The 27,394-nt window shown below is 47.8% G+C and overlaps 9 protein-coding genes across 20 annotated transcripts; 5 read left to right on the top strand and 4 right to left on the bottom strand.

Moving 5' to 3' along the window:
• Nucleotides 1-51: 51 nt before the first annotated feature.
• On the bottom strand, nucleotides 52-5,275 carry LOC129590558 (palmitoyltransferase ZDHHC14-like). 2 transcript variants are annotated; one of them, XM_055485853.1, is made up of 11 exons: nucleotides 5,000-5,275; nucleotides 3,453-3,837; nucleotides 2,842-3,002; nucleotides 2,583-2,777; nucleotides 2,406-2,422; nucleotides 2,230-2,350; nucleotides 2,016-2,161; nucleotides 1,838-1,947; nucleotides 702-1,737; nucleotides 283-546; nucleotides 52-226 (listed from the first exon to the last, which is right to left on the bottom strand). In XM_055485853.1, the coding sequence occupies exons 2-9, from the start codon at nucleotides 3,695-3,697 to the stop codon at nucleotides 1,542-1,544; spliced, it is 1,191 nt and encodes a 396-aa protein (XP_055341828.1). In that variant the 5' UTR covers nucleotides 3,698-3,837; nucleotides 5,000-5,275; the 3' UTR covers nucleotides 52-226; nucleotides 283-546; nucleotides 702-1,541. The 2 variants fall into 2 exon arrangements, with proteins under 2 accessions (XP_055341828.1, XP_055341829.1); XM_055485854.1 differs by lacking the exon at nucleotides 5,000-5,275 and having other exon boundaries at nucleotides 3,477-3,968.
• A 165-nt stretch (nucleotides 5,276-5,440) lies between these two features.
• Nucleotides 5,441-8,998, top strand: LOC129590551 (kelch-like protein 10). Its single transcript, XM_055485841.1, has 7 exons — nucleotides 5,441-5,774; nucleotides 5,849-6,329; nucleotides 6,431-6,697; nucleotides 7,174-7,488; nucleotides 7,707-8,089; nucleotides 8,378-8,426; nucleotides 8,488-8,998. Exons 1-7 carry the CDS (start codon nucleotides 5,640-5,642, stop codon nucleotides 8,790-8,792), a joined length of 1,935 nt encoding a protein of 644 aa, XP_055341816.1. The 5' UTR covers nucleotides 5,441-5,639; the 3' UTR covers nucleotides 8,793-8,998.
• On the bottom strand, nucleotides 8,756-14,677 carry LOC129590552 (adenylate kinase isoenzyme 1-like). Of its 4 annotated transcripts, none has more exons than XM_055485844.1 (6): nucleotides 10,847-11,306; nucleotides 10,572-10,650; nucleotides 10,339-10,508; nucleotides 10,160-10,276; nucleotides 9,375-9,566; nucleotides 8,756-9,325 (listed from the first exon to the last, which is right to left on the bottom strand). In XM_055485844.1, exons 1-6 carry the CDS (start codon nucleotides 10,859-10,861, stop codon nucleotides 9,050-9,052), a joined length of 849 nt encoding a protein of 282 aa, XP_055341819.1. In that variant the 5' UTR covers nucleotides 10,862-11,306; the 3' UTR covers nucleotides 8,756-9,049. The 4 variants fall into 4 exon arrangements, with proteins under 4 accessions (XP_055341819.1, XP_055341820.1, XP_055341817.1 ...); XM_055485845.1 differs by having other exon boundaries at nucleotides 10,576-10,636; XM_055485842.1 differs by lacking the exons at nucleotides 8,756-9,325; nucleotides 9,375-9,566; nucleotides 10,160-10,276 and adding exons at nucleotides 12,759-13,679; nucleotides 13,857-14,677 and having other exon boundaries at nucleotides 10,436-10,508; nucleotides 10,572-10,636; nucleotides 10,847-11,462.
• On the top strand, nucleotides 10,932-12,607 carry LOC129590561 (uncharacterized). The gene is made up of 4 exons (XM_055485858.1): nucleotides 10,932-11,376; nucleotides 11,791-11,899; nucleotides 12,003-12,068; nucleotides 12,137-12,607. The coding sequence occupies exons 1-4, from the start codon at nucleotides 11,080-11,082 to the stop codon at nucleotides 12,535-12,537; spliced, it is 873 nt and encodes a 290-aa protein (XP_055341833.1). The 5' UTR covers nucleotides 10,932-11,079; the 3' UTR covers nucleotides 12,538-12,607.
• LOC129590554 (uncharacterized) lies at nucleotides 14,228-16,433 on the top strand. Its single transcript, XM_055485846.1, has one exon. The coding sequence runs from the start codon at nucleotides 14,790-14,792 to the stop codon at nucleotides 16,431-16,433; it is 1,644 nt and encodes a 547-aa protein (XP_055341821.1). The 5' UTR covers nucleotides 14,228-14,789.
• Nucleotides 16,434-16,509: 76 nt separating this feature from the next.
• On the top strand, nucleotides 16,510-18,029 carry LOC129590562 (synaptobrevin-like). The gene is made up of 3 exons (XM_055485860.1): nucleotides 16,510-16,707; nucleotides 16,906-17,279; nucleotides 17,619-18,029. The coding sequence occupies exons 2-3, from the start codon at nucleotides 16,923-16,925 to the stop codon at nucleotides 17,988-17,990; spliced, it is 729 nt and encodes a 242-aa protein (XP_055341835.1). The 5' UTR covers nucleotides 16,510-16,707; nucleotides 16,906-16,922; the 3' UTR covers nucleotides 17,991-18,029.
• Nucleotides 17,856-21,084, bottom strand: LOC129590559 (uncharacterized). 5 transcript variants are annotated; one of them, XM_055485856.1, is made up of 5 exons: nucleotides 20,922-21,076; nucleotides 20,738-20,864; nucleotides 20,349-20,650; nucleotides 19,918-20,203; nucleotides 17,856-18,751 (listed from the first exon to the last, which is right to left on the bottom strand). In XM_055485856.1, exons 2-5 carry the CDS (start codon nucleotides 20,782-20,784, stop codon nucleotides 18,433-18,435), a joined length of 954 nt encoding a protein of 317 aa, XP_055341831.1. In that variant the 5' UTR covers nucleotides 20,785-20,864; nucleotides 20,922-21,076; the 3' UTR covers nucleotides 17,856-18,432. The 5 variants fall into 5 exon arrangements, 3 of the variants coding, with proteins under 3 accessions (XP_055341831.1, XP_055341830.1, XP_055341832.1); XM_055485855.1 differs by having other exon boundaries at nucleotides 20,738-21,084; XM_055485857.1 differs by having other exon boundaries at nucleotides 17,857-18,751; nucleotides 20,759-21,084.
• LOC129590550 (EF-hand domain-containing family member C2-like) lies at nucleotides 20,317-24,726 on the top strand. 3 transcript variants are annotated; one of them, XM_055485839.1, is made up of 13 exons: nucleotides 20,317-20,691; nucleotides 21,056-21,374; nucleotides 21,443-21,658; nucleotides 21,870-21,993; nucleotides 22,131-22,351; nucleotides 22,409-22,663; nucleotides 22,784-22,894; nucleotides 22,949-23,247; nucleotides 23,323-23,453; nucleotides 23,519-23,709; nucleotides 23,770-23,909; nucleotides 23,969-24,359; nucleotides 24,447-24,726. In XM_055485839.1, the coding sequence occupies exons 2-13, from the start codon at nucleotides 21,333-21,335 to the stop codon at nucleotides 24,564-24,566; spliced, it is 2,241 nt and encodes a 746-aa protein (XP_055341814.1). In that variant the 5' UTR covers nucleotides 20,317-20,691; nucleotides 21,056-21,332; the 3' UTR covers nucleotides 24,567-24,726. The 3 variants fall into 3 exon arrangements, with proteins under 3 accessions (XP_055341814.1, XP_055341815.1, XP_055341813.1); XM_055485840.1 differs by having other exon boundaries at nucleotides 20,317-21,195; nucleotides 21,260-21,374; XM_055485838.1 differs by having other exon boundaries at nucleotides 20,317-21,374.
• LOC129590556 (histone-lysine N-methyltransferase SMYD3-like) lies at nucleotides 23,718-27,038 on the bottom strand. Of its 2 annotated transcripts, XM_055485850.1 has the most exons (9): nucleotides 26,612-27,038; nucleotides 26,419-26,551; nucleotides 26,219-26,341; nucleotides 26,054-26,126; nucleotides 25,703-25,998; nucleotides 25,450-25,572; nucleotides 25,339-25,384; nucleotides 25,168-25,254; nucleotides 23,718-25,107 (listed from the first exon to the last, which is right to left on the bottom strand). In XM_055485850.1, the coding sequence occupies exons 1-9, from the start codon at nucleotides 26,710-26,712 to the stop codon at nucleotides 24,593-24,595; spliced, it is 1,497 nt and encodes a 498-aa protein (XP_055341825.1). In that variant the 5' UTR covers nucleotides 26,713-27,038; the 3' UTR covers nucleotides 23,718-24,592. The 2 variants fall into 2 exon arrangements, with proteins under 2 accessions (XP_055341825.1, XP_055341824.1); XM_055485849.1 differs by having other exon boundaries at nucleotides 25,168-25,384.
• Between the last annotated feature and the right edge of the window lie 356 nt (nucleotides 27,039-27,394).

Raw genomic sequence — 27,394 nt, 5'->3', positions numbered from 1 at the left:
TGAAATACTCGGATCTGGATAAGCATTACATTTTAGAGAATCGCGAGCAACCAATACCGTGTCGATTTATTACAAACTAAATTCTTTGCGACTTAACCTCACAACCAGCAGCAGTAATTAACAGTCACTCCTCCAACCAAACGCTAAGGATAACAACATCCAGTCAAGAATGGCATCACTTTCCGGCTTACATTCCGGCTCCACAGGCACTAGGGCAGGATGATTTCTGCAATTAAAGGCCTTCATTACACATCATGAACGCTGGGTTGCTCAGTAACTGACCTTGGACTTCTTCATGCCGCCGCAGCGAGAGCGAGAGCGAGAGCGTGACTTGCGACGCGCACCACACGAGCGCTTCTTGGATTTGGATTTGCAGCCGGAGCGCTTTTTGGGTTTGCAGGACTTCTTGACCTTTTTGGATTTGCAGGAGGACTTCTTCGGCTTGCAGGAGGACTTTTTAGCCTTACGCGAGCAACCGCGGGACTTCGATCGGCTGCGCTTCTTGCTGCCGCATTTCGACTTCGACTTGGATTTGCCGCAGCTTGGCTGTTAAAATCACAGCCGAAGGTTATGCTGCTCTCTTTTGAATGGTATGAGATATTTTTGTTGATTAGAAGCATTACATTATTCAGTATTATGTATTCAGTTAATTTAATTGTTGTTCATTTGGTAATGGCGTTACGACATTTATGTAGTCATACCTTTTTCTTGCCGCAACTGCCACTTCGTGCCGCGAACGAGACCATTTCACCCTTGCAAGTGCGGAAGAAGACGAGTTTTTTGCCGCTGCGCAGTTGTTTGGTCAAAGTCATGAGCAGGGAAACAGTGTCGAGGTTAATGTAGCGCAGATTCTGTGTTGGGAGTACGTGGACAAAATTACAACTGAACTCTAAACCATCCCATCGAGACTGATTCAGCTGCACGATGCACCGGTTGCGAAACAATAAGAAAAGGGTTGCAGTCATATCCAAGCAACCAGAAAACGGTTTTCCCCATGACCTTTGCCAAATTTACCGAAAAACGTATGTACTTATTACAACTAATTTTTTCGGTGGCACCGTGTATTATAGTAACACTGCAAAACATTAACACGTGCGGGCATAGTATGTAATGCGGTGACCTTATCGACCATCGCTCGTACCGGTATATGTCTAATTATCAATATGAAACTATTACAGTACTCAGTACAGTAATCACAAACTTGGATATTAAACGTTTCTTTTGGTTAGCTTCATCCAAAACGTTTTATTCTAAGTATTCCAACTGTTCTTTACATTTGGGAACTCCAAGGGCAAAAAAAACATAATGTATCCCTTAGGGTTAATCAGGAAAGGCTTCGCAACTGAAAATGCTTCCACCAATGGATTAGTCAACAATATCAAGCGGAAATGTGTTCAGGTGGATGTATCGTCAAGTAAAAAAAACAAGTACTGAGTACTAGTACAAGAATAGTACGCGTACCATGCACTCGTAGATAATTGTATCTCTCCTTTAAAATCAAATATTCCCCTCAGAAACTCGAATGCAGACATCATTATCGGCTAGATCAGTATTACATGATCAAGCTTTGCAGTCAATTGCACCACTGAACTTGGGTTGGTTAACTTGGGTTGAACGAGCTTTGACTCATTTTGTTTCTTTTGAGCTATGGTAGCATCACCCCGGTTCCCGGTAGAAGGAGTCTGAGGCGAATTGTTGGGAGTAATTAAATCAACTGCCAGGTTTGGCAGATAGGACCTGCATATCGCATAAAAAGCCAGTTAAAATGTAGGTTAACCGGAGTTCTGTACGATTCTCAAAGAATTTCCATGTGAGCGGTTTTGAATGCTTTACGCACAAAGGTCGCCACGGTTTCCAGAACGCCTCCACCATATTTTTCCGCAAGGATCCACAATCGAAGGGACTACGGAAACGATGCATGCTCCGGTTATAATATTTGTCCGTTTTCTGTTGAGGGAAACAACACAGTGTATCCGCAAACACCCGCTTGACACACGCTCTTTAAAATCACGTACGAATTCGTGCACAGTCAGCCCCAGTTTGAGCAGATCCCGCTGACATGATAACAGGACGTACAGAAAGTGCAGATTTGCTATCCCAATGCCTATTTGTATAAGGCACGCCGGGAGGTACACAATTCCTGTCCAGTGTTCCAGAGAACCTAATCAACAATTTTCTAACTTCTCAATACCGGTAGTAACACGTACTACATTAGCCTACTTAACTTACGCATTACGATGTGGACGATCACAGAAGCGATCCAGACTATCCACATGACCCCATGGATAATCAGCATCAGGATGAAGTAGGGGTAATTGCGCAGTCCCACGCAGTTGTCCAGCCACGGGCACTAAATACAGCATCATTGGTGTAGCTGGGGTTCATCGACAGCGATCAGTGCGTACATGATGATCAAACCTTTCTGCAAAACAAACTTTTCTGTTTGACAGTGTGAGTAACAGGTACATATTTGGTCCATACGCGAGTGCTTGCACTCTTTGATTGTGAGGCCAATTCATGGTGATAAATTATAATTTTTTATGACAGCGTGCAGTCTTAGTTTTGAATTCGCGCTTTCGTACCAACGCATCGTCCGCACAGCTGACAGTGGTGCACCCGCGGAGCCTGGTACAGGCGACAGTGATAGCAGAACTCGGTGATCACTGTCTGTCCGTTGACCAGCCACTGGCTCTGACGCCGCACCGATGCGCGTTCGGTGGGGTTGTCCGAGGTGACGATGAAGGCTTCTGCTACATAGTGCATTCCCTCCCGAATTCCTACAAGGAATCCCAAAAGCCTGCGTCGATAAGGGGCGCGGATAACAATAACAGAGTGACGTACGCAGTTGTTGTTCCAACCGCAACAGATCGCTGTGCAAATACGGCTGCACAACGCCCGGATCCATAAAGGAGTTTACGAGGAACAGGGTGAAGACCGTGAAGAAGAGTATGCCCAGGGTCATCGGAAGGTACGGCGTCATGTGTCGGAGGAGATACGGCGCACTGCATGATTAACACCTATTATTATCTACTGCATCCTATTGCTCAAGCCTGTCTACTGTGCAGACAGTGCAGTAGAATACAATGCTCACTGCTCAGTCGACCGATGGATGCTGCTAAATTTATGATGTCAGAATTGCCAGTTATGGCATGGCAGCTGACATTCACATATCTATAATAAGTACCTATACTGAATGGTATTCAGTATAGGTACAAGTACTTATTTTTATATTTCGTTATGATAATAGTTATTGATGTGTTCATATTTCGATTGCACGTCTTTGAAGAAATTACAAGCTAAAATCATTAAATGTAATGACACATTAATCACGAATTTACCAAAACTGATTTAGATTGGAGACGTTACTAGATCTTTAGGTAATTTATTTTGCGGCGAGGCTTTTCTTGGAAACAAACTTCAAAAATTAAATGGTAGTATGTACTGAACAGTACCGCGGATCACCGCCGTACACGCACTCAATGGCTGCATGAAGGCTTAGCGGCAGTACGGACATGGCGATGGTCAGCCACCAGATGAAACGCTGATTGCGCCCCACCATACGGTTCAGCCAGATCTCCAGGCGGACCTTCAGCATCGCAGCGTTTTCTCGTTCCCATTGAGCCTGCTCCGGGAGATCTTCCGTTTCGACAGGACAATCCGCTACATCGATGCTGTTAGCTGGAACTGAAGTCTCCATGGAAGTGAAATGAGCCTGCTTTCTTTCTGCCTGCACTCTTGCTGCTTACAGCTTGCTTTGCCAAGTCACCACCAACTAATTACTGTATTTTCAACAGTTAGCGGATTCTTTCTCCAGTCTGGTGTTGTGTTGTCAAGCAGCTGCAAATTAAAGACGCGGCGGCTAGTAATTCATTCTCAACAGTAACAACAAGCAATTCATTCTCAAGCGTTGTTGTCGTTGGCACGTTGCAAAAACTACGCTGTACGTTTGTGCAACCACAACAACAACAACAAATATTGCGCCCATGCAGTGGGATAAGCGCATTAATGATGTACCGATGGTGAGTCACTTAAATGAAGACGCCCGCTCATTGGATGAGCGGTCTTCGAAAGGGGAATCAATGTAACTGACAGCACCCTTGCTCCGCCCAAACCGCAAAAACACAGCCGGTACTTTGCGATTGCTTTATGCGGCTAGTTGTTTCGAAAACGGCTCGGTTTACATGTTCAGCAATGCATTAATCAGGTGACAGACAGAACATTTTGTGCAAAGTACGGTAATTCATTCACGCAGAGTTACAATGGAGGCTATAACACTGCAACAGATCGTATGCAGCAGCTCGCAAACGCGAGCGCCAGCTTTATTTTAACGCGCAATGGCGCTAACCGGCTCGGGCAGAGCAAGACGTTCAACAGAACCAGACTAAGAGAATTCTAAACAGGTAGACAGCAAGCACATCTCTAGGGAAGGCGCCAATCCTCTGCTTCGACTGATCTCCCTGTCTCCTTCCATTTGGCACGATTGGTACTGCGGACATCACAGGCCTTTCAGTCCAAGCCGTTACTGAGTAGCCAGGGTGGTATTGTGATCCTCCATCTCCCGTGCCCGTCTCCGTGGTGGTATTGCTGCCTCAGCCAAGCACTTCGCACACAGGCCTTGCGGGCCGTGCACTCGCAGCCTGAACTCAGAGTGGTCACCCATCTAAGTCCAAACCGCGCTCGATGTAGACTATCTTTCAAAACCCGAAGGTTTATCCATCTAGCCACAACGAGTGTGCTTCCACAACGAGTGTGCTTTAGTTAGGGGCCTTCGTTTTCCCTCAGTCAGTTGCCACGAAACTTTCTATTTCACACATGTGACTTGAACAACAATTCTGTGCCAAGTTAACGTTTTGCCGTGGTAAGCAACTAACTGCAGATGCGATCGGAGTACCAGTGTTCAAAACTCGTAGGTAATTAGGCACAAGACCAGGCTGGAAAACACAGCTACCAACGGCTTAGTGATCATTAGTAAATAGTATGCATAATTCTGAAACACTACGTTGTAACATGCGGTGAAACACGAGAAGATGGTGCATAATTTTTATCATTCTGTTTATTCGGGAATCGGGAATACGAATTTGCGTTGACAATCGTTGTTAAACGCTGCAAGTGTATAATCACTGAAGCATCGTTTATTGAAACGCTGCTTGCTTTTGCTCAGCAGCTAGTGTAATACGAAAATGGCATCGTCGTTGATACGGCTCTCATGTTCTGGATTTCTGTTGGCTGCTCTGTCCATTGTGCCAGCATCTTACATACTGAGTGCGAACGGTAAGTGGTCTGGGAACTGTTTGTACGAATTTCTGTATACAAAGCGTGGTAAAGCACGCTTAAACCCGCTACTCCACTCCCCTTGTTTCGCCCCAACTACGAGGTCACCCTCGGCACTCAGCAACGCTCGCACAACTAAGGGCCAAAATCCACCGGTCAAAAGGTGGGGTCACGTATAACTAGCCAATGCAGCTACTACACCGCGTGTGTTGCACTGTTGGATGTGAGCACGTAATACAGTGCGGAATCCAACGCTACTGAAGTGAAAGTATAGATTTCATTTGCTTTTCTTCTTTCTTACCCTGTTGTACACCACGGAGCAACCCTGACCGCCGCTCCCGCCGTAAGCCGTCAGCCGGCTTCGGAGTATGTCCTTACTCGGACAACGCCGCTATGATGTGTCACAGAAAATCAGCTCGGAAGCGTTGGAGCTCCTCAACGACATGCGAAAGATCGGCCAGCTGTGCGACGCCGAGCTCTTACTCCATGATGGGTCCCTAAAGGTCCCAAGCACCCTCCCACCACGCATCCGAATACCTCTCGAAGATGTGATTTTTATCGTTGTTCGTTGTTTTAGGTCCACCGCGCCATCCTGTCCTCATGCAGTCCGTATTTCCGGGCGCTCTTTACCACCACGCTACGCCCGGCATCTGCCGCGAGCGGAGACCACTGGGTGACGCGAATCCATGGCATTACTCGGGAGTTCATGGAGGTGCTGATTGACTACGCCTACACCCGCAAAGCCAACATCAATGTCGATAACGTGCAGGACGCGGTGGTAGCGGCCGATATGTTTTGCATGCTTGGTCTGCTCAACGCCTGCGTGGACTTTATGCGCGACCACATTGACCCGGAGAACTCCATCCAAGTGCAGCGGTTCGCCGATGCCATCGGCATCCCCGAACTGAAGTTCTACGCGTTGCGCTACCTCCTGGAAAACTTTGCAGAGATCCGTAAAACCGGTTCGTTTAGTCAGTTGTCTCTGGAGGAATTGGTGGCGCTGCTGCGCCACGATATGCTCAACGTCAGTCGGGAGGAGCAAGCGTGGGAGGCTATAGGTGCGTCCTTTAGGTAAATGCCCGCTAAATAATTACAGCATGCTGTCTGCTTGCACCCTTTATCGCTTGCCGCTCAAGTAACGCTGTAAAGGTCATTGCAGTCCAATGGATAGAAGCGGACCGGGACAGCCGCAAGCGCTGCATTGTCCATATCTTACCGGCATTACGCTGTGGATTGATTGATTCGCAGTATTTCATGGAGAAGATCAAGAGTAATCCGTTGCTGAAGGAATTTGATAATGAATGCAAACCGGTCATCATTGCGGCGCTCAAATACATCTACGATCTGGATTTGAACAAAAACCCCGAACAGGATCCCAATGATGTCTATATAACACGCTCACGGGCTCCACATGAAATTATGTTTGGTACGTAAACCAAAATAAACAAAAAAATGTACCGTTTTCGGTTAGCTTCGCTCATACCTCTATGGTCTATAACCGGTTAGTGACCAGGATATACCGCTATCAAACAGTTATTAATGACAAACAATTTTTTTTATCAACACTTGAATATTTATAAAATACTTAATTTCCGTGCAAATTTTAATTTCACACTGAAGCTTGGCGGGGAATTTTTATTGGTATTACTGAGTCCGAAAAGTACTAGTAACTATTCCGTTGCAAAGTTACCTGTCTTTTTCCTGAATTGTTATTTGGCACCATCTGCAAAGCCTAGCCCAGTGAACGTAGGTGATTTCGGTTTTGTACCAAATCAGTTCAGATTTCAGTTTTATACCTTTTTCCAGTAAATACTTTATTTTATAATTATACTCAGAGTAGGACAGACTACTCGTATGATTTCTATGCATGACAAACATCTTCCGCGACTGTTTGATCTGTAGCCATGGGCGGCTGGTCGGGCGGCTCCCCAACCAACCTGGTGGAGGTATACGACGTGCGAGCAGACCGCTGGATCCGAACCAACATCGGTGACCGCAACGGGCCACGCGCTTACCACGGTTTGGCGACGATGAACGGGCTCATCTACACTGTGGGCGGCTTTGACGGCATCAGCTACTTCAACACCTGCCGCGCCTTCGACCCGGTGACGCGCACCTGGTTGGAGATCTCCCCTATGCAGACGCGTCGCTGCTACGTCAGCGTCATTAGCGCTAAGAACCACCTGTACGCCATGGGCGGATATGACGGGGAATCACGTATGTACTACTTACAAGCGAAACTGGTGACCTTCAACGTTCATAAATAAAAAGCATGCATGGTTACGTACTTCAAGTGACTGAGAAAGAAATCGTCTACGAGAGTATATAATTTGGCATTTCGACGGCAACTTGTATTTAGTCAGAAGACCATATTTAGCAGAAAATGTCGTCTTTAGCGGAACGACAATGTTTATTTTAACGGGTGTTTTGATTAGGACAGGCGCGCCAAGCGACGGTGGAGCGCTACTCTCCGCGTAAGAACCAGTGGCGTTTTGTAGCACCCATGAACTCACAACGGTCAGACGGGTCGGCCTGCGTGATGGACGATAAGATCTACATGGTAGGCGGGTTCAATGGGCAGGAGTGTCTGCAGTCAGCCGAGATCTACGACCCGGCCGCCGACACGTGGGAATTCATCCAGCCCATGCGTAACCGCCGGAGCGGGGTGGGTGCATGCGCACTTAACGGCTGTATCTTCGCCATCGGCGGGTTCAATGGTGTGGCACGCATGCTCAGCGGCGAAAAGTACAGTCCGGTCACCAACCAGTGGACGGCCATCAAGGATATGCTAAATCCACGAAGTAATTATGCCATACAGGTACGAATATTACTATTGCGCCGGTGCAGAAGTCAACAGTGATGTCGCCAAAACTGTTAGCAGAGTAAAACTGAAGTAAATCACACTAGGGTTACCAAATTATTATACTTACATTACGCATTACGGAACTTAATTAAAGCAAGTATACATCGTATACTGTACAAGTAAAAAGAATTATTCTGCTAATAAAAACTATCAGCTGTCAATGGCATTTGTTTAATATTATAATAAAACGTTCTCCCTGTACAGCAGACAGGATTTTTTTATGTATATGGATCTACGTTTTAGCTACTGGACGGAAAAGTTTTCGCGGTCGGCGGCTTCAACGGCGTGACAAGTGAGTAAGCGCTTAATTAGCCTGATGCCACACAGAATAATCCCAGTGTTATGCTTCCTAGCTATCGTAAACGTGGAGTGCTACGATGAGAAAAGCAACGAATGGCAGGAGTGTGCCAGTATGAGCTTATTCCGTAGCGCCCTAAGTGCTTGTGTCATCGGTAACATTCCCAACATCGGCTCCTTCATCGAGCGGCCCGGCATCGACGAGTATGTGCCGCGTTCGCTGCAGGTTGTCCCGCTAAAGGAGGAGGACAGCCTCATGGTAATCGAGGCGCCTCGCGAAACGACTACCACTGGTGCGGAGCCTACGCTGGCAACTGTGCCGGATGTCGATAGCGACGTCGACATGGAGGATATCATTTAGATTAGACCTTCTTCAAGTTTTCCAGTGTGCTGCACTATTTTCCAAGTTTAATGTATGACTTATCAGATACGCCGGTTACTTTTACATAATCTCAAACCGAATTCCGAATCTAACAGTAAAGGCGCGATTTACATGTATTTTGTTGAGCATATAATCTGTGTTTTGGGCGGGATAGCAGAAAGCCAATAAATATTTCAACATTACGACTTAGCAGTATAGGCATAGTGAAATAAAAACCACTCCGATAATCCATCAAACTATCGGAATGCCACTTTAGTTTGACTTAACCCATAACGCCGTTCTTTAACCACCGGAGTAGTAGGTTTCAGCTCAACCGTTCTAGCGGGTTTGGCCGTCAGCCGCACAGCGGGTGGTAGGGTGTGGGCGGTATGCGTGGTGGCCAGTGACTGTTGTCCGGCCAATGCCGTCGGATCGGCCTGAAACTCTGCCCCTTGGTTGGACAAGCGCAACCAGGTCTCGTAAAGGGCATTGACTTTAACAAACATCTCCTCGGCGTCGCCGTTGGCATCGATCTAAACCACACAAGTCACACCATGCTGGTTATGTGCTTATCGTTCATACCTCGAAAATTCGTTTCTCCTTATCGAGAAGCTGTATCACAGACATGGTCTGCTGGTCAAACGCGGTTAACCTTCTATCGATTTCCTCCGGTGATATCGGACAGATTTCGCAGTACTGGTTTTTGCGCTGAATGCGAGATTTGGCCGTTTCGTTGGTGACTTTTAAATAAATCACATGCTTCATGGGAAGTCCCTGTTACGCCAACTATTACGTCATCGCTTTTTAGTACATAACGCATTTTTTTGAAATGTTTTGAATGCACAGTTGTAACCGACCAAGAAGTCAGGTGGACATTTTGGCCGTTAAACCGATCACACCGTCCAAAGGTCAAAAAAGGCCGCCGTAAATTTTGCCCACCCTGTTGTTTTGCGTTTACGATGCGGTGATCGTATTTAAATAATAATTTCCCGCCGGACACTTAGAGTACTTAGAGTACTCAGAGTACGCCGTACAGCCGGATACACTGGTTGAAGTACAAAATCAGCCCAGTATGCGTATGTCTCCGGACGACAAAATGCTCGCTCCGGTCGCTTTAACGACCAAAATGCCCGCTGGATCTCTCGATAGGCCGGAATTTTGGTTGGTTACACCTTACACAGTCTCTAAAAGGTGAACTGTTGGTTATTTCGTTCCATGTTATGGCACAATGCGCAAACAAGCTCAGCATTGTGCGTGAGTAATAGTAGGTCGGTTTGAACAGAATCGCTCCGAATGGGACGGAATACAGGGTATGAAACGGAGCTAATATTACCTAGTAAATCATATACAGTCTACTCTGTACGTACCAAATTCTCCAGTTCCATGGCTTGGTCGTAGTTCCGCGGGAACCCGGAAATGACAATGGGGCGATGCACGTACAGCAGTTTACTAATGGTTTCTTTTAGGAGTTCCAGCATTAACGCCTGCTCATTATCGAGACTGCTTGAGCGCGGTTAAACAGCAAGACTAATCATAATGCACATACTTTTGGCACCGGCTTCGACGGGACGGCATACACATACTGCGCCAGGGCCCGTCCCCGTACCGTATTGGTGCTGGCTTCATCGCGCAGCAGCTGCCCAATGGTGACATAACTGATGCCGTGTTGCGCGGCCAAACGGTGGCACACTGTGGCTTTACCCGAGCCTTGTTTTCCTACAACGAACCATTCATTGGTCACCTTTTGCACCTGTTTCGCAGTATAGACGGCGCACGCACCGACCACGAAAACGATGGGCAGACCAAAATGTCGGAGGTACTTTAGCGGCACTTGTTTGCGGTATCTGTCAAATGCATCCTAAGAGGAATCGATACACTAATGCGACGACGTCAGCAAGACGCACAGAGCCGCAACGCCATATATACAAGACGTAACCGACCCAAACATAAAACTTTCTACACAAACTGAAAACGCAAAGAAAACCGATCTAGTCCTAAGCAAAAACGATAATAATTATTATTTCAGCCGTGAAGTATCGATTTCCGCAACTTACCGCAGGCAGACCCATGATGATACGTCTTCGACGAAGTAGAATTTGCTTCCAAGTTTTAGCCTGGATGTTTTAGAATATCGTCTAGGTAACAGGCTGACAGCAGTGGGAGAGTTTGAGGTTTTCGGTCCAACGCCAAGTCCACCGCATGGGTGCGTATTATTACTTGTGTGATATCTCCTCTTATTGTCCTACCACCGACTTAGCCCCGCCCCTTTCTTCTCCCTCGCTCCCCGATGAAGGCCAGCCACCATGCCCTGCACGTGACCCCGTCCGGGGTGCTGGACAGTATGCAGGACGGGATGACAACGATGCGCTTTTTGGCCATGTCCAACAACGACATGTTGGTCTATCACCGTCAGGTGGCGGTCGCGGCGCTCCTCCCTCTGCTCTTTGGAACGGCGGCCATCATGGCAGTCAATCTGGATATCCTGCACACGCCCTTCGCCTTTCATTCCGCCTATTTTATACATCTGATGTCGCTGTGCTACGCGGCGGAAATTGTCAGGACGAAGCTGTTACCGCGCCAGCAGGTAATAATAAAATAGGGGCAGTAACGTGTGCAGTGCAATACAGCAGCTGTGTTGTGTCCACCTCGAAGAAGGCTCTTGGCAATTTCCTGAAAATGGTTTTCGTTTTTTGGTTTTTTCGTTTAATCATATATTCACTAAGGTATTTTTAAAGTATTACTTGGATCAAAAGCTTTTCCAAGAATGTTCTGGAATCTTGATTCTTAAATCGTGCAGATTTCAAAATGCTTTGTCATTTTTTGACAAACTGCAGTTAGCTCAGGGATATCTACTGTTTGAGTAGCAGCTGTCGTCAAGTCTGCCAATCTCAGAGGTGGGCTCAAGCTCGCCAGTTCTCAGTTCCAATTATTTTCCTTCGCTATTTTCTACAATATTTTAAAGCAGAAAACCGTTTATCAACAATTGGTGTTTATTCAGACGTACGAGAAATGGAACGAGTATATGTCGTCCGTTAGGCACAACCGTCACGTCTGCTCAGTTCTACTTGCTTACCACATGCAGATGGAATACGGCAACGCTCCACCAGGTGAGCTTTTCGACTACAGAAACTCTCTGTACTGCACAACAAGCTGATTTCCATACTATGATTTTTAAACCCATTTTGGGTTTTGATGAGCTGGCGTTTCTAGAGGGTTCCCCGGAAGCTAACAGCATCCCGCACGAAGCGTACAACATTTGGCGGACCAAAAATTACGGTGACCTTCTGCGGCTTTCTTCAAAACTCACCCACAAATGAACGCTTGCATAACCCGTAGCCTTTTAGGCCTCAGTCCAACGGAGGTAAAGATCAAGTACGTCAACTTCTGTTGGCGTTATGCCTACCGTCTGTGGTGCAATAAGGTCCATCTCACCCAGAAAGATTCCCGTCTGATTCACCACGAAGAAGAGCAGACCGCTACCAAACCATCACCTGCCGATCTGCATGGCGATGTTCACGCCCATGACGCAGTGGAGAAGCTACTGGATTCCGCTGATCATCTAAAACTGCGGACCCTGCAGAAACTGGCGCACCGTGTCAGCAAATTTGCCGAGGTATTACAAGGGGAAGCGGCCGGTGCCAGCAATGGTGGGGGCGGTGCCGAGCATCCGCAAGACGAGCAGATCCTGGCGCGGTTACGGGCACAGTTGCATGGTCCGCATGAAGGTCACCAAGACGGTCATTAGCTGTGATGGTCTTCAGCAATTTTTAAACAATGATATTTTATCTGTGCAAGTATTAATAAAACAAGATGGTCCTCAATCCTCACAGTACTTTGCTAAGTACTCTCCAGTTTATACAATGTATCGTAGCACCATGTATCGATTCGCGGTGCACTGTCCATTGCTGCTGTTTCTTTTATCAGGGTCTTTTTTGCATCCGACTGCATTCGTTTCGCCACACTTACATGATTGGCTTTGGATTGTCTCTGGCGCCGCGGAAAATGTGGATGCGGTGTGCTCTTCAACCGCAGATGCAGAACACTATGCATCCGACTAATCCGCCGCTTCCGCCACACTTCGCTTCCGTGCGGCGCCGTCCGGCTCATCCGCTTTTCGCGTTCATCTTGCTCAATCATCTCTCGGCACTGCTCCAGCCATGTCGGCACCGCGCGTTCCCGCGCCACTAACCGCTTGTAGAACTCCTTGGAGGTGTACAAATCACAAAGATCACGCAGTTCCGGAGACGCGGGATCCAGGATGGGAGTTTCCATGCGCTGCAACGGTTTCTGTCCGGTGACTCGCTCGAAGGCCTCGTCCGACTCACTCGCGCCCGGTCGCTTCATCTCTTCCGTCACCTCCATTTTCCGCCACAGCGCCCGGTCCAGATACCAGACACCGTAGCGACACCGTCGCCGGGTGGTGGCGTCGAAAACATTCCCCAAAGTGTTGCTGTGGTACCGGATTGCTGGACGGAACCCGAAACTGTACTTATTGCCCACGTCGATATGCAGTTTGCGGGCCTTAGCGGCTGTCAGGGATTTCTCTCGTTCGCGCAGTCTAGCGAAAAGCCGCTCGCGGAGGTAGTAGTAGTTGTCAAACTTCTCCAGTTCTTCGGGGAGTTTATCCATATCGTGGATATCGACTTTCAGAGCCAGTGCGGGACGGGTGCCGTAGGCATTCTGAACCAGGTCCACGATTTCGTCCTCCTTAATCACTGGGACGGGTTGGAACTCCTCTGGGAAGGGCAAATACGGCCGCATGTTCACGTTCTGTCTGGTCCCATCTTTCAAGGTGATAAGGTGGAAGTTGAGCTTTTTCTGTGGCCGCAGAGACTCGATCCAGGCAATGAGGTTACGTGTGGCGCGACGCAGTTTCCGGAATTTTCTCTACAAGAAGTGCTTGCCTATTTTAGATTCTTGCTATTTTCCCCGGTACGAAGCCAGCAAAACAACAAAAAAGGCAGTCCCGGCGTGGCTACATGTTAACAGATCGATCATGCATGAGCACGTCAAAGAAGAGCGCCTAAGTACGTCTTGGCCGTTCTAGGTTTTTTAATATCTTACCTGCTGTGGCTTCATCATTCCTACAACAACCGGAATCGCTTCCCTTGTGGGGTCACTGTCTCCCATAAACATCTGTGAGCTCTTGTTGGTGTCATCGACTGATGAGGAAGCACTTTCATTGAAGAGACCCTTCTGATCCACCGCTGCCACGAAGTCCTTTTGCTCTGAAATCTCCACTTCCAAGGACTCTTCGATAGCATAATCAGCCTTTTCCCGTGGTAATTCCCCAAAATTCTGGAACTTCCGCCGCCATTGCGCCACCCGAGCGGAACTCTCCTCCCACTCAATCGACAATCGCGCCAAGGTTGTCGCCGCGCGGCGCGGTCTGAATGATCTGGGTTCATCATTTTCCAACTGTGAGACGGTACGTTTCAGCCGCTTAGCTTCTTCGGCTAACAATTGCTCCGGAGTCAGCGGTGTCGGAAAGTACGCAACTTTGCGAAAGGTCTCACTGTGCTTTTTCCGCTGTTTCTTATCGACTGTGATCAGTAAGGGAAAGGGTTTTATGTTTGGCTTAACAAGCTTATAAGTCACGGCGCCGCTGTCGGGTACGCATTCCGCTTTTAACCGCAGCCAATCCTGTGTCCGGTAATTGAAGGAGGACGAGCGCGCGGACTGACTGACGAAATTAGTGCGAATCCCCAAGAATCGTTTGTCGGGGAAGGGAAAAGAAAGGTCACCACGGGAAAGACCTCGATACGCTAACATTGCTTAAATTAGGATAAGTAATTTATCCCTCAAATTTCAGCTTTACGCTTATTACATATGCTACAGTACTTCGTGTACTGCGTTGCCTTAAATTTTGGGTCCCTAAATACTCTGAATCCAGAATTCGAAACCAGAAAGCAGTCTAACGAGATCTAAATACTGTAAAGTAACCAACAAAAAAAAATTAAACTGACCAACCAAAAGTTCGTCATCTGAGTGCGAATAATGAGCATCTATATCGACGCGAGCGCTTTCCAGGAAATTACCTCAACAATGCGCCAACTAAAATCCCTGCTAGACCGCAAACTACAAGAACAGCTGACCGTGGAACGGTGCTACCAGGACAAATGCCACAACCTCTTCCTACAACTGCAGCAGGCCACCAACCAATTGAAGTCCCTCCAGGACACCCGCACCAGTCTCCAGCAGCGTCACGATTCAGAGCTGCACCTCCTGACCTCGCAGGTGGAATTCCTAAAGAAGGAGGTGCAGGTGCTCAAGTGCAGCGAGTGCGTCGATCCGGCGCGATCACAGATGGCGCCGCATCGCCGACAGATCGAACAGTTGGAACGCTCAAATCAGCAGCTGAGCGCCGAATTAACGCGCTGGCAGGCACTGCACAACATTGTCCGCAAAGAGATGGGAGTGGTCGTGCAGCTGCAGAGTAGCCGGCAAGGACTTCGTGCTGATCATGAGCAGTGGTTGATGGGGGCGTACCGGGCGCTGGAAGACAACTACCGCAATTTGCTGTCGAAGTACACCGCGCTGCAACGGCAACAAGGTTGTGACCTTTGCCATGAGACTTTTGTGGAGACGCTCCCCGCGGAGACGCCGCGGAAATCGGTGAACGAAGATGGTCCACGAAAGTCCGTGACGGCGAAGAAATCGGTGAAGATCAGTGACGATACGAAAGTCGAAGAACCAGTAAACGACAACGATAATAATGAAGATGGCGAAAAAAATGGCGACAATATCGCAAACGATATGCTTCCAAACGGCGAAGTTAACAAAGTAACAGTTAGAAAATCCGTTAAGGGGTTGGATCAAATAGAAAATGCTCCTAACGATCCTAATCAGACTGATATCCCTACAAAAAAGTCACTAAATTTGAACGGTGACAAAAAGAGTCAAAGTATAGCCAATGCCACCCAACCCGAGATGAAACCGAGCGACAGCGATAAGGAGAAAGTTATTGAAACGCTACAGCAGGAACGTCGCGAATCGCTGAAAAAAATTGACGAGCTCAACGATGCGCTAAAATCTCAAAAAGAGGAACTCGTCGAGCTAAAGAAAGACCGCCGATTTAGTAGTGCAGCGTCGATCAAAGCGCAAGAAAGTGCGATCAAATCCACGGAAGCGGAAAAAGCAACCGTGGAAAACCGAGTGAAATCCATCAGTAAATCCTTATCCATTATGCAGTCCAACAGTGCCGAGAACGAGCGCTTAAAAAACGAGAACAGCGTCCTTAAGCAGGAACTTCGCAAATCCCTCGATCTCGTCGACCGACAGGCATTCCAGCTGAAAAAGGAGAAACGCTCCTTTTTTGATGAGACTGACAGCAGCGTCAGCATCGACGAGCATCCGGCGGTGCCCGGCGGCGAACCGTCGGCCACCGACGCCAGCAGCCATGAGTTCGACGGCGCCGGTAAGCCCACGGCGGACCTGGGCGCCTCGTCTCTCTCGGTGGCGCCGGCGACCCGGAAGTCAACAAACCCGAGTGTAGTGGTAACGGCTCCTTCAGGTGAGGCTTCCGGGAACGCCGAAAACCAGCTTATCGCGGAGAAAAGGAAAAGTTCTGGAATGCATCTGGAGCCACCCCGCAAATCGGTCATCCAGCGAAAGAGCAGCGAAGGAAAGACGGGACAATAAGTTTCGTATCCTGGAAACCGGTTTTATTGGTGCAATATACGAGAGGGAGGCAAAGTGTGCCTATTACAATCAGTGCCAGGATGATTCCGTTGGGTAGAATATGTGATTTGCGGAAATATTTTCCCGATTGGTGGTACTTTCATGCCGATGACGGGCAGCAGAATGCTTACCGTCACAAACGCGCTCTGCACCACGTGAGCGTGCGGGCATATGCTGATTTTGCACTGTTAATTAAAAGGAAAAATATCACTGGAACGAGATTTGAGCCAACAAGGTACATTTGCTTCTTCAAACTGGAAGTCTTATGTGGAACAACTCCTTTCGTCCTTCTTTCCAGACCTCTATATTTGCTGCTAAATAATGCAACGGTTTAAATCGTCTTCAAACCTTTCCTCAAGGAAACTGGGTTCCGAAGACGTTATAGAATAAAAATTAACGTAGTTTGTTATTATGTTTGGTGGCCTTTCCATAGACTAGGCTGAGCCGTTCATGTCCAACTGGCCATCGAAGAAAGAAAATGTCGGGGCTGGTAAGCGGCGCGAGATGTCACTGGAGAACGAGAACTATCAGGCGGGGAGCCCCAGTCCGTCCCCTGGGAAGAAGGACAAGGACAAGACCAACCCGAAGACCTCTATGCAGACCGTGAGACTGCCGCCGCCGGAGCCATCATCCGCGGCCACTCCCACCAAATCCAAAGTAGACACCAAGCACAGCAGCCGGGGTAGCAGCCCCGCTACACCGCCGCCTAGCGTCGGACCCTTCCGTTCGGCGCCCGCCTCCCCCTCACAGTCGGCCGCCGTTACTGGGGGGCCGTTTCGAGTGTCTCCTATGAGAAATTCAAACCAGGTTCGCGGAAAACAGGTTTATTACTGCCATTTTGTTATGCTGAATCAACAACTTCTTTTGGGTTATAAAGCTGTTCCTCCAAACGTTACAACACGACATTTTTTTACCGTATCCGAGCGAATTTAAGGGACAGAAAATTCACCTAAACCGCCCGCACTAGGCATCGGCTTCTTTGGTGCCAAAGTGGCCGACGCCTAGGGTATTATGGGTGGTCTAGAGGAATTCTCTGTCCCTTGAACTTGAACTCGCGCGGATACATTAATTTTTTTCGAGTGTACAGTAACTGCACTGTCTGCACAGTAACTTTTGATTTGATTGGAAAATTTCATTATTGCGCAGATTCCACTGTCGCCGCTGAACACCGAAAAACAGTATTCCAAACTGGAGAAGACCCAGCAACAAGTAGACGACGTCAAGGGCGTCATGCGAGACAACCTAGACCGGGTACTGGAACGCGGGGACAAGCTGACCGATCTGGACGCCCGCGCCGAGCATCTAGAACTGAGCAGCCAGCAGTTCGCTCACACCGCCCAGCAACTCAAAAAAACTATGTGGTGGAAGAGTAAAAAATTCGCCCTCTGCATTGCTCTTGTCGTTTTTATCGTCCTGGCCATTATTGCACTAGTTGCGTACTTCCTCCTCCGCCCGTCGGAACCCCAACCGGCGGCGCCGGGCTCAGTAACCTACAAACCTAAGCATGCCGGCACATAATGACAGGCGCTGGTGAATATTTATTAAAGACGAATTTGACTTGCATGCATCCACCTCACATTGTCTGCAAGCATTAACGGCACAATTGTTTTGAAAACGTGACCTTAGACTTCGCACAAAATGCGGTCAAACAACAATGCTTCACAAAAAAGCCAGCTACCGTTAAAAACTGAATATTATATCGCAAAATCAAGCAGCCGGGTCAATGTTTCCGCCGATTGACCATTAATTCGGCCGAATGAACGATCCACCCGTGCGTCTCTTCGTATGGCCGATACAAGCACTCAACCCGGCCGTCATCGGCCAGCGGCGTCAACAGGCAGTACACCAGTGAAGGAGCAGTATCCATACGTTCCACACAACACAAACTCTACACTTGCACCGGGGACATTTTTCACCGGCCGGACGAACGCCTCCGCTTTCGTCAACTGGTCACTGCTGACTAGGGACGAGTAAGGCGGAACATTCTGCCCTTCAGGCGCCACATAATAATCCGCGTGCCCAGTGTGGCCAATACGTGCGCTGGCAGCGGCAGACGAACTTTGCAGTTGAAATAAGCGAAGTCCCCTTCCCATACCCACTGCGGCTGCATCACCTCGCTGAAGACTTCGCTCACGCGAGTAACGTACGGCAAAAGGCGGTAGCGTCGCAAGGTCCGGTGCTTGTGCGGACGACCGGGAGATTCCTCATGGCAGACCACATCACCGCTGGTCTGTGTGGAAACATTGCGGATGTCGAAGATCTTCGCGATGCCGGAATCACTGAAGTTGTAACTTGCGCCTGAAACACAGTACGAGGACGAGCTTAGTACATGATGTCGAAGATCTTCGCGATGCCGGAATCACTGAAGTTGTAATGCAGTACCGAATCAACCACAGTGGGCAACCACCCAGGTTTGTCAGTGCTGGTAAACACATCACATTTAATACAAATAATCACCCCAGTAATACCGCACACTTTATTTCTTACAGTAAAACTTTGACTTTGTAGAACCACATGTGAAATTTCAGAGGACTCACTTTTTACCAATTCTGAAAGATTTTTTAATTTAAGTCGGAGTATTTGTCACATCGCTAAGTCCGCTACGAGTGTTTCTTTTTCGCTTATTTTTCTGCAGCAGTTTTTCTGCTTCCCGTTGCTCGAGCGCTGCGATTACTTTAATGTGCGTCGCAATAAGCCCTGCTTCGGCGCGCAGACGAGAATCTTGAAGTTTTCTCTTTCTCTGAGGATGAGCGCTCATGAAATTATGGTGCCAATCTGCAGCCACTTTGTCAGCTGCAACCGATGGAAGAAAACCTTCTGCTTTAGAGATTGTGAACGCCACAATCTCTTCTATCTGTCAGGTTCCCCGTTCTACAAGCCTTCAGCGCCAAGGCCATAAAATCATCGTACGCTGCTGGTAAAGGCACGTCGCTGGCGGGTTCCTCCACACAATTCTCACTCAACGGTAGGCCCGAAACAACGCTGATACTCGCCCAAGAAATCTCCATCGCAGGTGCAGAAAACAAACTGGCAGGTAGCCGTACGTCGGTGATATTCTCATCGTAGTACATCTCGCCAGATGAATCTTTATATTTAGATGGCAATTTTATAACATTATTATCAAGAGCTTGGTTAATTAATGTCAGTCACTGGTTACTGGAAATTTTGCGGAGAACCAATTATAAACAATGTTACAAAACCAAAACAAAACTCGCATTTAAATTTTAATACGAGTGTGCGTTACAGAAAACAGCAGGCCGTGTTCAGCTGACGGCTGCGTGACGGCGCGCGGCTACCGCCAGCCTAAGGTGGCTGACAGTGTTGCACAGCACGCAAATGGTTATCAGATTCTCTCGCTAGTTTTTTTGTCTATCACATGTACTAAGCTCGTCCTCGTACAATTTAGTTCATCTAAATGTTGCATGTCTCACGAAATGTTACTTGCTTTAAATTTGCAAAACGACTTTGAAGTGGTACGCCGTTGGCTTTAACCGGTTGACCTTTGTCGAACACCACATGGCCCTGATGCAACCAAGATATGGTATTAGCGTAAATAGCGCTTCCTTCCGCAGACGCCACACAGGTGAACGTGGCGGGTTCGCCCAGACGCGGTCGGGCAAAGATCTCACCGTCTTCAGCCGAATACCGTGTCACATCGTTCTCGACAGGAAATTTCAGCGTTATTTTGTCGTTTTCCGGATAGCGAAGCGCCCAGTCGACAACGTCATCCACTGTAAATAAAACCGTTTTTACCGATTCTACTCTCGTACAGTAGTAACTCAACATGACATTAGCATTAGTTGGTAACCGAAGTGTAAATTGGCTGCTGTTATTAAAATTACTTAATGCTGATTAGTGAGTTTACCATTGACTTACGTTGGGTTCGCGGTCGCGCAGCGAGCGTCTGCGGTGACACCAGAGCAATGTTAAACTGTACTCCTCCGATATTTACTGTGCCGTGCTGTACCGCTACAGGCACGTTGCTTTGGAAGGTGATATTGGCCGTTAAAGCCGGCGGTGAACCGCGACCCACGGAACAGGCAGTACACCAGTGAAGGAGCAGTATCCATACGTTCCACACAACAGCGACCCCTGCTACCCACATTCTCGTCACAGATCTTACGCTCCACCACACTGGTTCAAGGTCAACATTTTCTGGGTTATCCAGGCATACCGACCTGTTAAAGTTCTCTTATCGTTATTTCCTGACTCACCAAAGGTACAGTGTATGAACTCGGGGTGTCTGCGGCCCACGCGAGACTGACCGACTTAGAAAATTTCGGTACCATGAACGCGCATATAAGGCAATCATCGCAAACTAGTTGATGAGTTGATGCCAGATGGTTCTTAGCTAGGAATGTCATGTTAACGCCCGTACCAACATGGGCTGCCCTGATGGGGAGAATGAAAACATTCATGATATTATATGAAAAAGTTAAGTTTCCATACTCAAAAATTCCGTCAGCAAAAAGTTCGGTCAGGTTTTCAGTTTTCACTGATTTGAGAGAGCGTTCATCTACTAAATATGCAAGTGTAAATAAGTACAAGTACTGCAGTCATACACAGTGCATTGCTGTTGTAAGGACACCGCCCGTATTTACTCGTGCACACGCCGGAGTGGACACCAAAAGTGAATAAGTTGTCGATTAGCAACTTGAAGTCGGATCGCTGGTGCACCGCGTCTGGTGCTACCCGCACCAGCTGCTCTCGTTCAGCTATCTCTGTAAGTGTACAGTAACTTTTTAGCGCTGCAGCTTTATTCTCTTCGTAATTCGCTTGCGGTGCAGTCTCTACCGTACACGGAACAGCAAGTCCTCAGAACTTTGGGATTGACGTTGGAACAGCAAGAGTAATAAAATAATGACTTTACCTTGTGCTGCTGGATTATCCTACCTGGATCAGGTACTAGTAACAGTGTTGCAATCAGGCTCTGAGGTTCTTATTTTGTCTAACAGAAAGGTCGTTCTTAGTTGACGAAGCAGGATCATCGCAAAGCCCATCAGTTCTGCTACGCCAACCATGAACCATACGCCCTGCCACCCGGAGCAACGGCGCACAAACCAACCCAGTCTACTGGCTACACAGACTACTCTACCGCCTCCTCCGCGTTCTCGACCCTAACCGCACCCAGTCCCTGGGAGTACCTTTCAGGTGCCGTCTTCCACTTTGGCACCTATGTCTACGAGGTATGTCCAACGCTATAATACAAAAACGCTGAATGCTGTTAGTTTGAGGGTGAATTGCCGTGACGATTGATTGCGTGTCAGGGCCAACGTCATCGGTTTACGGAAAATTGTACGCAGATTCTATTACCCCATAATTTAATTCTTTCTCTGCATGATGCACAAAGTATCCAATACATCAAAGCCACCCATACACTTACAGGCGTTCCGTTAGGATTTGGTACACGGACGGTTGGACGAGAAGCTGCGCATCCGACTGTTCCAGTTGGCCTTTCACCTGGAGGACGACACCATCGCCATTACGGAACAAATACCTAACAGTCCCCACCTTTACGACAGTAATGAAAGAAACCATTACGTGACAACTGACAAGCAGTACATCGCCTAAAAAATTATTTTGAGCAAAAGACGCTCATTTTATACAGCGTTCTTATTCAGAGAACTATGGTATTATTTAACTTTGCTATTTTTTCAGAGAAGTTCCTGCGCCGTCAGCGAGTTCCCAAGACCGATAACCCCGCCAAACACCTGACGCTCTATGACCTGAACGTTGGTCAGCCGGTGGTGATCTACGGCCGACAGCATATGTTTTACAAATGCGACGATTACACCCGCGCCACCATGACGCATATGGGCTTCGAGGTCCCCGATGATCTCCCGGCACCGGTTAGCCAGTTCGCCATTGCCAATAACGCGGTGCGTTTCTGAGCCCGTCTTCCTGACACGCTCTAAGCGATAACGGTAATATTGTAGAACAAAGGAATGGTAGAGACGCTGCACCGACATATCAATCCCGACTTCCAGTTCGCCCACTTCCTGAAAAATGACGGGAAGGTACTGCGGTTTTACGCAGTGCATGATGACCGGCAGGCCATGTACGGGGACCGCCATTGCCTGTTGATTCACTATTACCTCGGGGATCAGACGATGGAAGTGCTGAAGAGTGTGGCAGGTGCCAATGGGAAGCCACGCTGGGTGCCCTTCGTGCGCCGCGGCAAAATCCCCAAGGTTCGCAAAGTTCTCAACCTGAAAAGCAAATTTCAGTTTATTCAGCGCATAGTCTTTGCTCGCTTGTGAACGCTTTTCGTGCACGGAATGTCGCGAACCCGCAACCTAAAATGTTTGCAGCGAACCCATGATTTGGACAAACTGCATGCCGGTTCGCCATGGCCGGTACTAAAGACTATGCCCCATCCGAAGCAGCCCATCAAAGATTATCATCTGTTTGATCAAGCTCAGGTAGCTCAACGATCTCCAACTGGAAGTAAGATGGGCTAAGATCCGTTTGCGCAGTTGCCAGATAAGGTGGAAGTATATACGGAAAAGGACCTGGGTTGTGGTCAGTCGATCTGGGTCTTTGGTCGGTTACTCTTCATGCACGATTGTGACGGCTACACCAAATGGTATTACAAGACCCATTACGGGAAAATAATGGAGCCCATTGACATAAGCGAACCAGCAGATCCAGTTCCCGAGATCACTGTGCCGCCGCATAACGGGTTCGGACTGCAGGAAGACTCGGTTCAGAATGTGTACCGCTTGATACCTAAAACATTGGTTAACGACGCCAGAAAATATCTCGCTATCGATCGGTTCGTCCGGCCTCTCACAGATAGCTTGCTATCGATATTGACCACTTACATTGTGTTACTTGATTAATTTTGCAGCGATCCTGAGGATCCAATATGGCTGACTTTTCGGTTACGCGCCCTCACCGAGGATCCAATCGCGGCGGAGCGTGCGTACATTATGAAGTACCATCTCAATGACAACAGCATTTCCATCAATTCTCCACAGTGTGCGGCTAGTTTCCTGAAACATATTTTCTGCACTTTAACTATTAACCGACCTATGACCTTTCAGATGATTGGCACGGGAAGTTTTTGGAAAAGAAGCACGTCAGCAAAGGCAGTGACCAGAACTCGTCGTTACCCGAGTACATCCAACCGGAAGACCTATACGTCGGTGGAGTAGTTCAGCTGCGAGAACAGTGCTACGTGATTGCCGAGGCCGACGAAGCCACATTGAAGTTTATGGAGAAGCATCCCAAACAAGTGCACATCAGGTTCAGCGCTTGAATGCTACACAGTTTAAACGATAAAAAATTATTGCAGTTCCCAATGTCCAATATGGAGATTGTTATGAAGAAGTACCAGGATCTGCTGCGATCACAGCAAGATGCATGTCATCGGCTGCAGCAAAAGTTCTCGAGCGAAGCGGTTCAAAATGGGACAGCATCTAACGAACTTTTCGTGTACGATGTTGTGCATTTTTTCAATAGGTTTCGTAATATTCTGTGGTTCGGTTGAACAGTTCGACATTGATGGAGATCACCGGCAACGCCTTAACCCCCCACGAATACACCACCATCCTTCGTGCCTATCAAATCCACCCGCACATTCCGTTGGACACTCGCCGCGACGTGTACCGAGCGTTTTTACAGCGTGCCATGAAGCGTGAGATGTACGAGCCGAAACACCGGCTGCTTGTAGCCTGTCAGAAACTGGACGTCAGCAATAGTGGATACATTTCCCGGGAGGAGATGGTGCGCGCCGGTCGGGCCACAAAAATCCCGGTGGCCGGCGGTGTGTGGGAGGATTTTGTCGAGCTTGTCGTGGAAGACCGGGGCGTTCCTTATCGGAAGGAAGTGGATGGGCTGAATTGGGTGCGAAACCCGGTGATCCATTGTCCTGTTCCTGATACGGTGAGATACAAATACAACCATCAAGTGCCTTGTTTCTGGGATAAGTAGGCAGCGCAGTTTAATCTTTAATGATCGTCATCTTTACAGATGGATGCCGGTTTTGACTTCAATCGATTTTTCGGTTTGAAGAGCACCACAGTTCGTTACAAAGATTTCTTGAGAGATTTAGGATGTGAACGTACCAGTGTATCTGCCAGGCCGTTCTAAATCTAAAAAGCATGTTATCCTTTTATTTATAAACTGAAATCTTTGGAATTCTGCACGTGCGCAGTAACAATTTTGATTAGCTTTTTCACTGTGTAAATATCACTTTGATTGAGATAATTATTAAAGACCACATCAACATGTTTCTTAACACTCGACCTGTCCAAAACATTCATGACCTTTAGTGGCAGTAACGGCAATTTAACTCCCAGCGCCTCGCATTTATGGGCAAAGATGCAGGCAATACCGGCATAAAAAGACGCTGTCTTCTTCGGGATGTTATCGTGCTTCTCCATGTACCGTGACACCAAATGGATGAACTTAGCTACTTGTTGCAGCACTTCGAAACTGCCTTCTGGATAGATTATGGAATAGGGTTGCAGCGTCTCCGCACAGCAGTGAAGCGCCAGGCCTAGGTGCTGCGAGGCTTCCGCGGCAATGGTCAAGAGTTCGTTGAGCTCGTGCAGATGCCGGTTGGATGGTGAAAGGAAAGGAACAGAGTCAATGCGTACGGCGAATGCCATTCGTACTACGTCCATGCGTTCTCAGAAAGGAAACGATATTAAGCGACAGCGAAACAAATCGATTTAAAGTGAATGCGTACTTTGGTTGTCTGTCAACTTGACGCATCCCAGGAGTTGCTCCTTGACTTCCTTAATGGTGCGATCGTTTTCGTAAAATATCTGGAAATCTGCCGTACACCAACCACAGTCGGTACACCAAACTTTAGCATCGTTTTCAGCTTGAAGGGTAAGCAAGCCTTGGCACTGCGCACCGTCAGAAGCCCTTCTCTGGCACCGCCAACCGTTCATGAGATCTTCCTAAATCTAAAGATTTTAAGGCCGTGTCTGATTCAGAGATACCGTATACTATAACGTATACGCACATGATGCCGAAACTGTTGTGGATTGCCGCATACTGCGCAGGTACAACGAAAATGGTACTTTTCGTGTAATTCATCACGGCGCACTCCGGGATGCTCATACAGAACGCCATAGGACAAGCGTACCTGAAGTTTACCCTTGTTGAAGTCAAACGAGCCTTTGTGCTTAATACAATATTCGAACAATAAAAAGGAGCCGGTGCCTTGTTGCAAAAATCAAGAAACCTTAAATAAGTAATGTTCAGGAAGACCGTACGTCTTCCAGTGAGGCAACATCCTCCAGTGCATACACGACAAGATCCCGCCCGCTAAAGTACTTGGAGGCGTTGGGGCGGCAGGCGTGGTCGAAACGCGAGCCAGAGAGGTAAATTCCGCAGCCGACTTCGTTCTGCTGGCGGTCCATGATGGTGAAGGCGTTGACGGCGAACTTGCCCAACGCCTCACAAATCTGCTCCAGCGAGAAGCGGTGCTCGGTGCGCAGTAGCTGAATGAGCCCATGCACGGTGCACGCGTGTTCCATGAAGGTGGTTCGCTGACGGAAACGCTCCCAATCTGGAAAGATCGAAAGGCGCTAGCGCGACCTTATTGTACTAAACACCACACCAACGTGATAACAAGCGTTCCCATGTCCGCTGCGCTTTGGGTTCAGCGATGATGTTAGACTCGTCGGTCTGACCTTTCTGTAAACAGTGGCTCCACAGTAAAAATTCCCGCAATAACTTAACACGCTTGCCCAAATATTGATGAATAACACAAACAGCAAGTAACCTACGGTAACTTTCAGCAGCGCTAGGAAAACGCATCGAGCACTCCGCGGCAGCATCCGCATGCTACTCGCGCCAACGCGCTGGATATAAGCACATTCCAAACCGTGAAGGGACGCAGCATGGTTAGCCTGGAAAGCCGTTCAGTTGGTTTAAAAGGGTAATTAAAAACATTCTGTCTTGATTGCAACAACCAACCCAAACGTACCAAGCACGTTTTGGAGCAATAGCATGCACATTGGCAATACGGACAATAGATCTTGCTGGGATGCTCTTCACTCAGCCTGTCGCGCTCTTCGGCGTTAGGTTCTTCAAATGCGGCAGTGGTGTGCTGGTCTAACCTGAAAATATAGTGGCACTGTGGCAGTTACAGGACCGCAGTGGATTGTATCTGCACGTACGCGGCAAAGCAGAAATCGCAGTAGTGCGCGAAGACCGCGGGTTCCAGTACCCACACCCAGGGCTCGTTGTACAGAACACGCTGGCCTTTACGGATTGCCATGTTTGCAGAAAGTCAACAGTCACCGCCGTTTTATTTATGGAAAATACTGAAGCAAATCGTAAATCGAGATTAACTGCATCTCATAATTGCATCGCACTGATTGATCTTCTCAGACGCAGTTTTGCAATTACCGCACGTGCGCGCCGTATAAACTACGTAGTGGTAGTGTCAACTCGTGATGTTGATAGATTTGGTGACTCGAATCACGAATTTCACAATATGAAACATCTGTAGAGTAAATACTGACTAACGTAAACTTTATCAATTAAGTACCTTTTGATATGAGTCATAAAAACAGTTGATTCTGAGCAAGCAGCTATTCGTACATACTTGTATTTAATTATGCGACGACCGGCTTTTTAATTTTTAATGCGTGATTTAATTAATATTAAAAGGTCGTAATATTATTTTTTCGGATCGAAATGGGAAAAGCACACATGCACACATATTCATGTACACATAGAAAATACTAAAATACAATTATCAATAAAATAAGGCTGATGAAACTATTTGAGTCTGTGTTTTCGCAATTACTGATCGCCGCTCAGGAGGGCCAAAAGTGTAGGTTTTCTGCTCGTGGGCAGTGCATAATCCGATACTTAAAGCATGCAATTTCCTGCCGTGCATTTTGGCTGCAAATTAAAACGATTAACAACCTTTATCGTATTGTAAGTCGTAGTTA

The sequence above is a fragment of the Paramacrobiotus metropolitanus genome, unplaced genomic scaffold (genome assembly GCF_019649055.1).
Source record: "Paramacrobiotus metropolitanus isolate TYO unplaced genomic scaffold, Prichtersi_v1.0 Parri_scaffold0000040, whole genome shotgun sequence".
Taxonomy (NCBI): Eukaryota; Metazoa; Tardigrada; class Eutardigrada; order Parachela; family Macrobiotidae; genus Paramacrobiotus; species Paramacrobiotus metropolitanus.
This window is presented reverse-complemented; position numbering and strand designations above follow the sequence as displayed.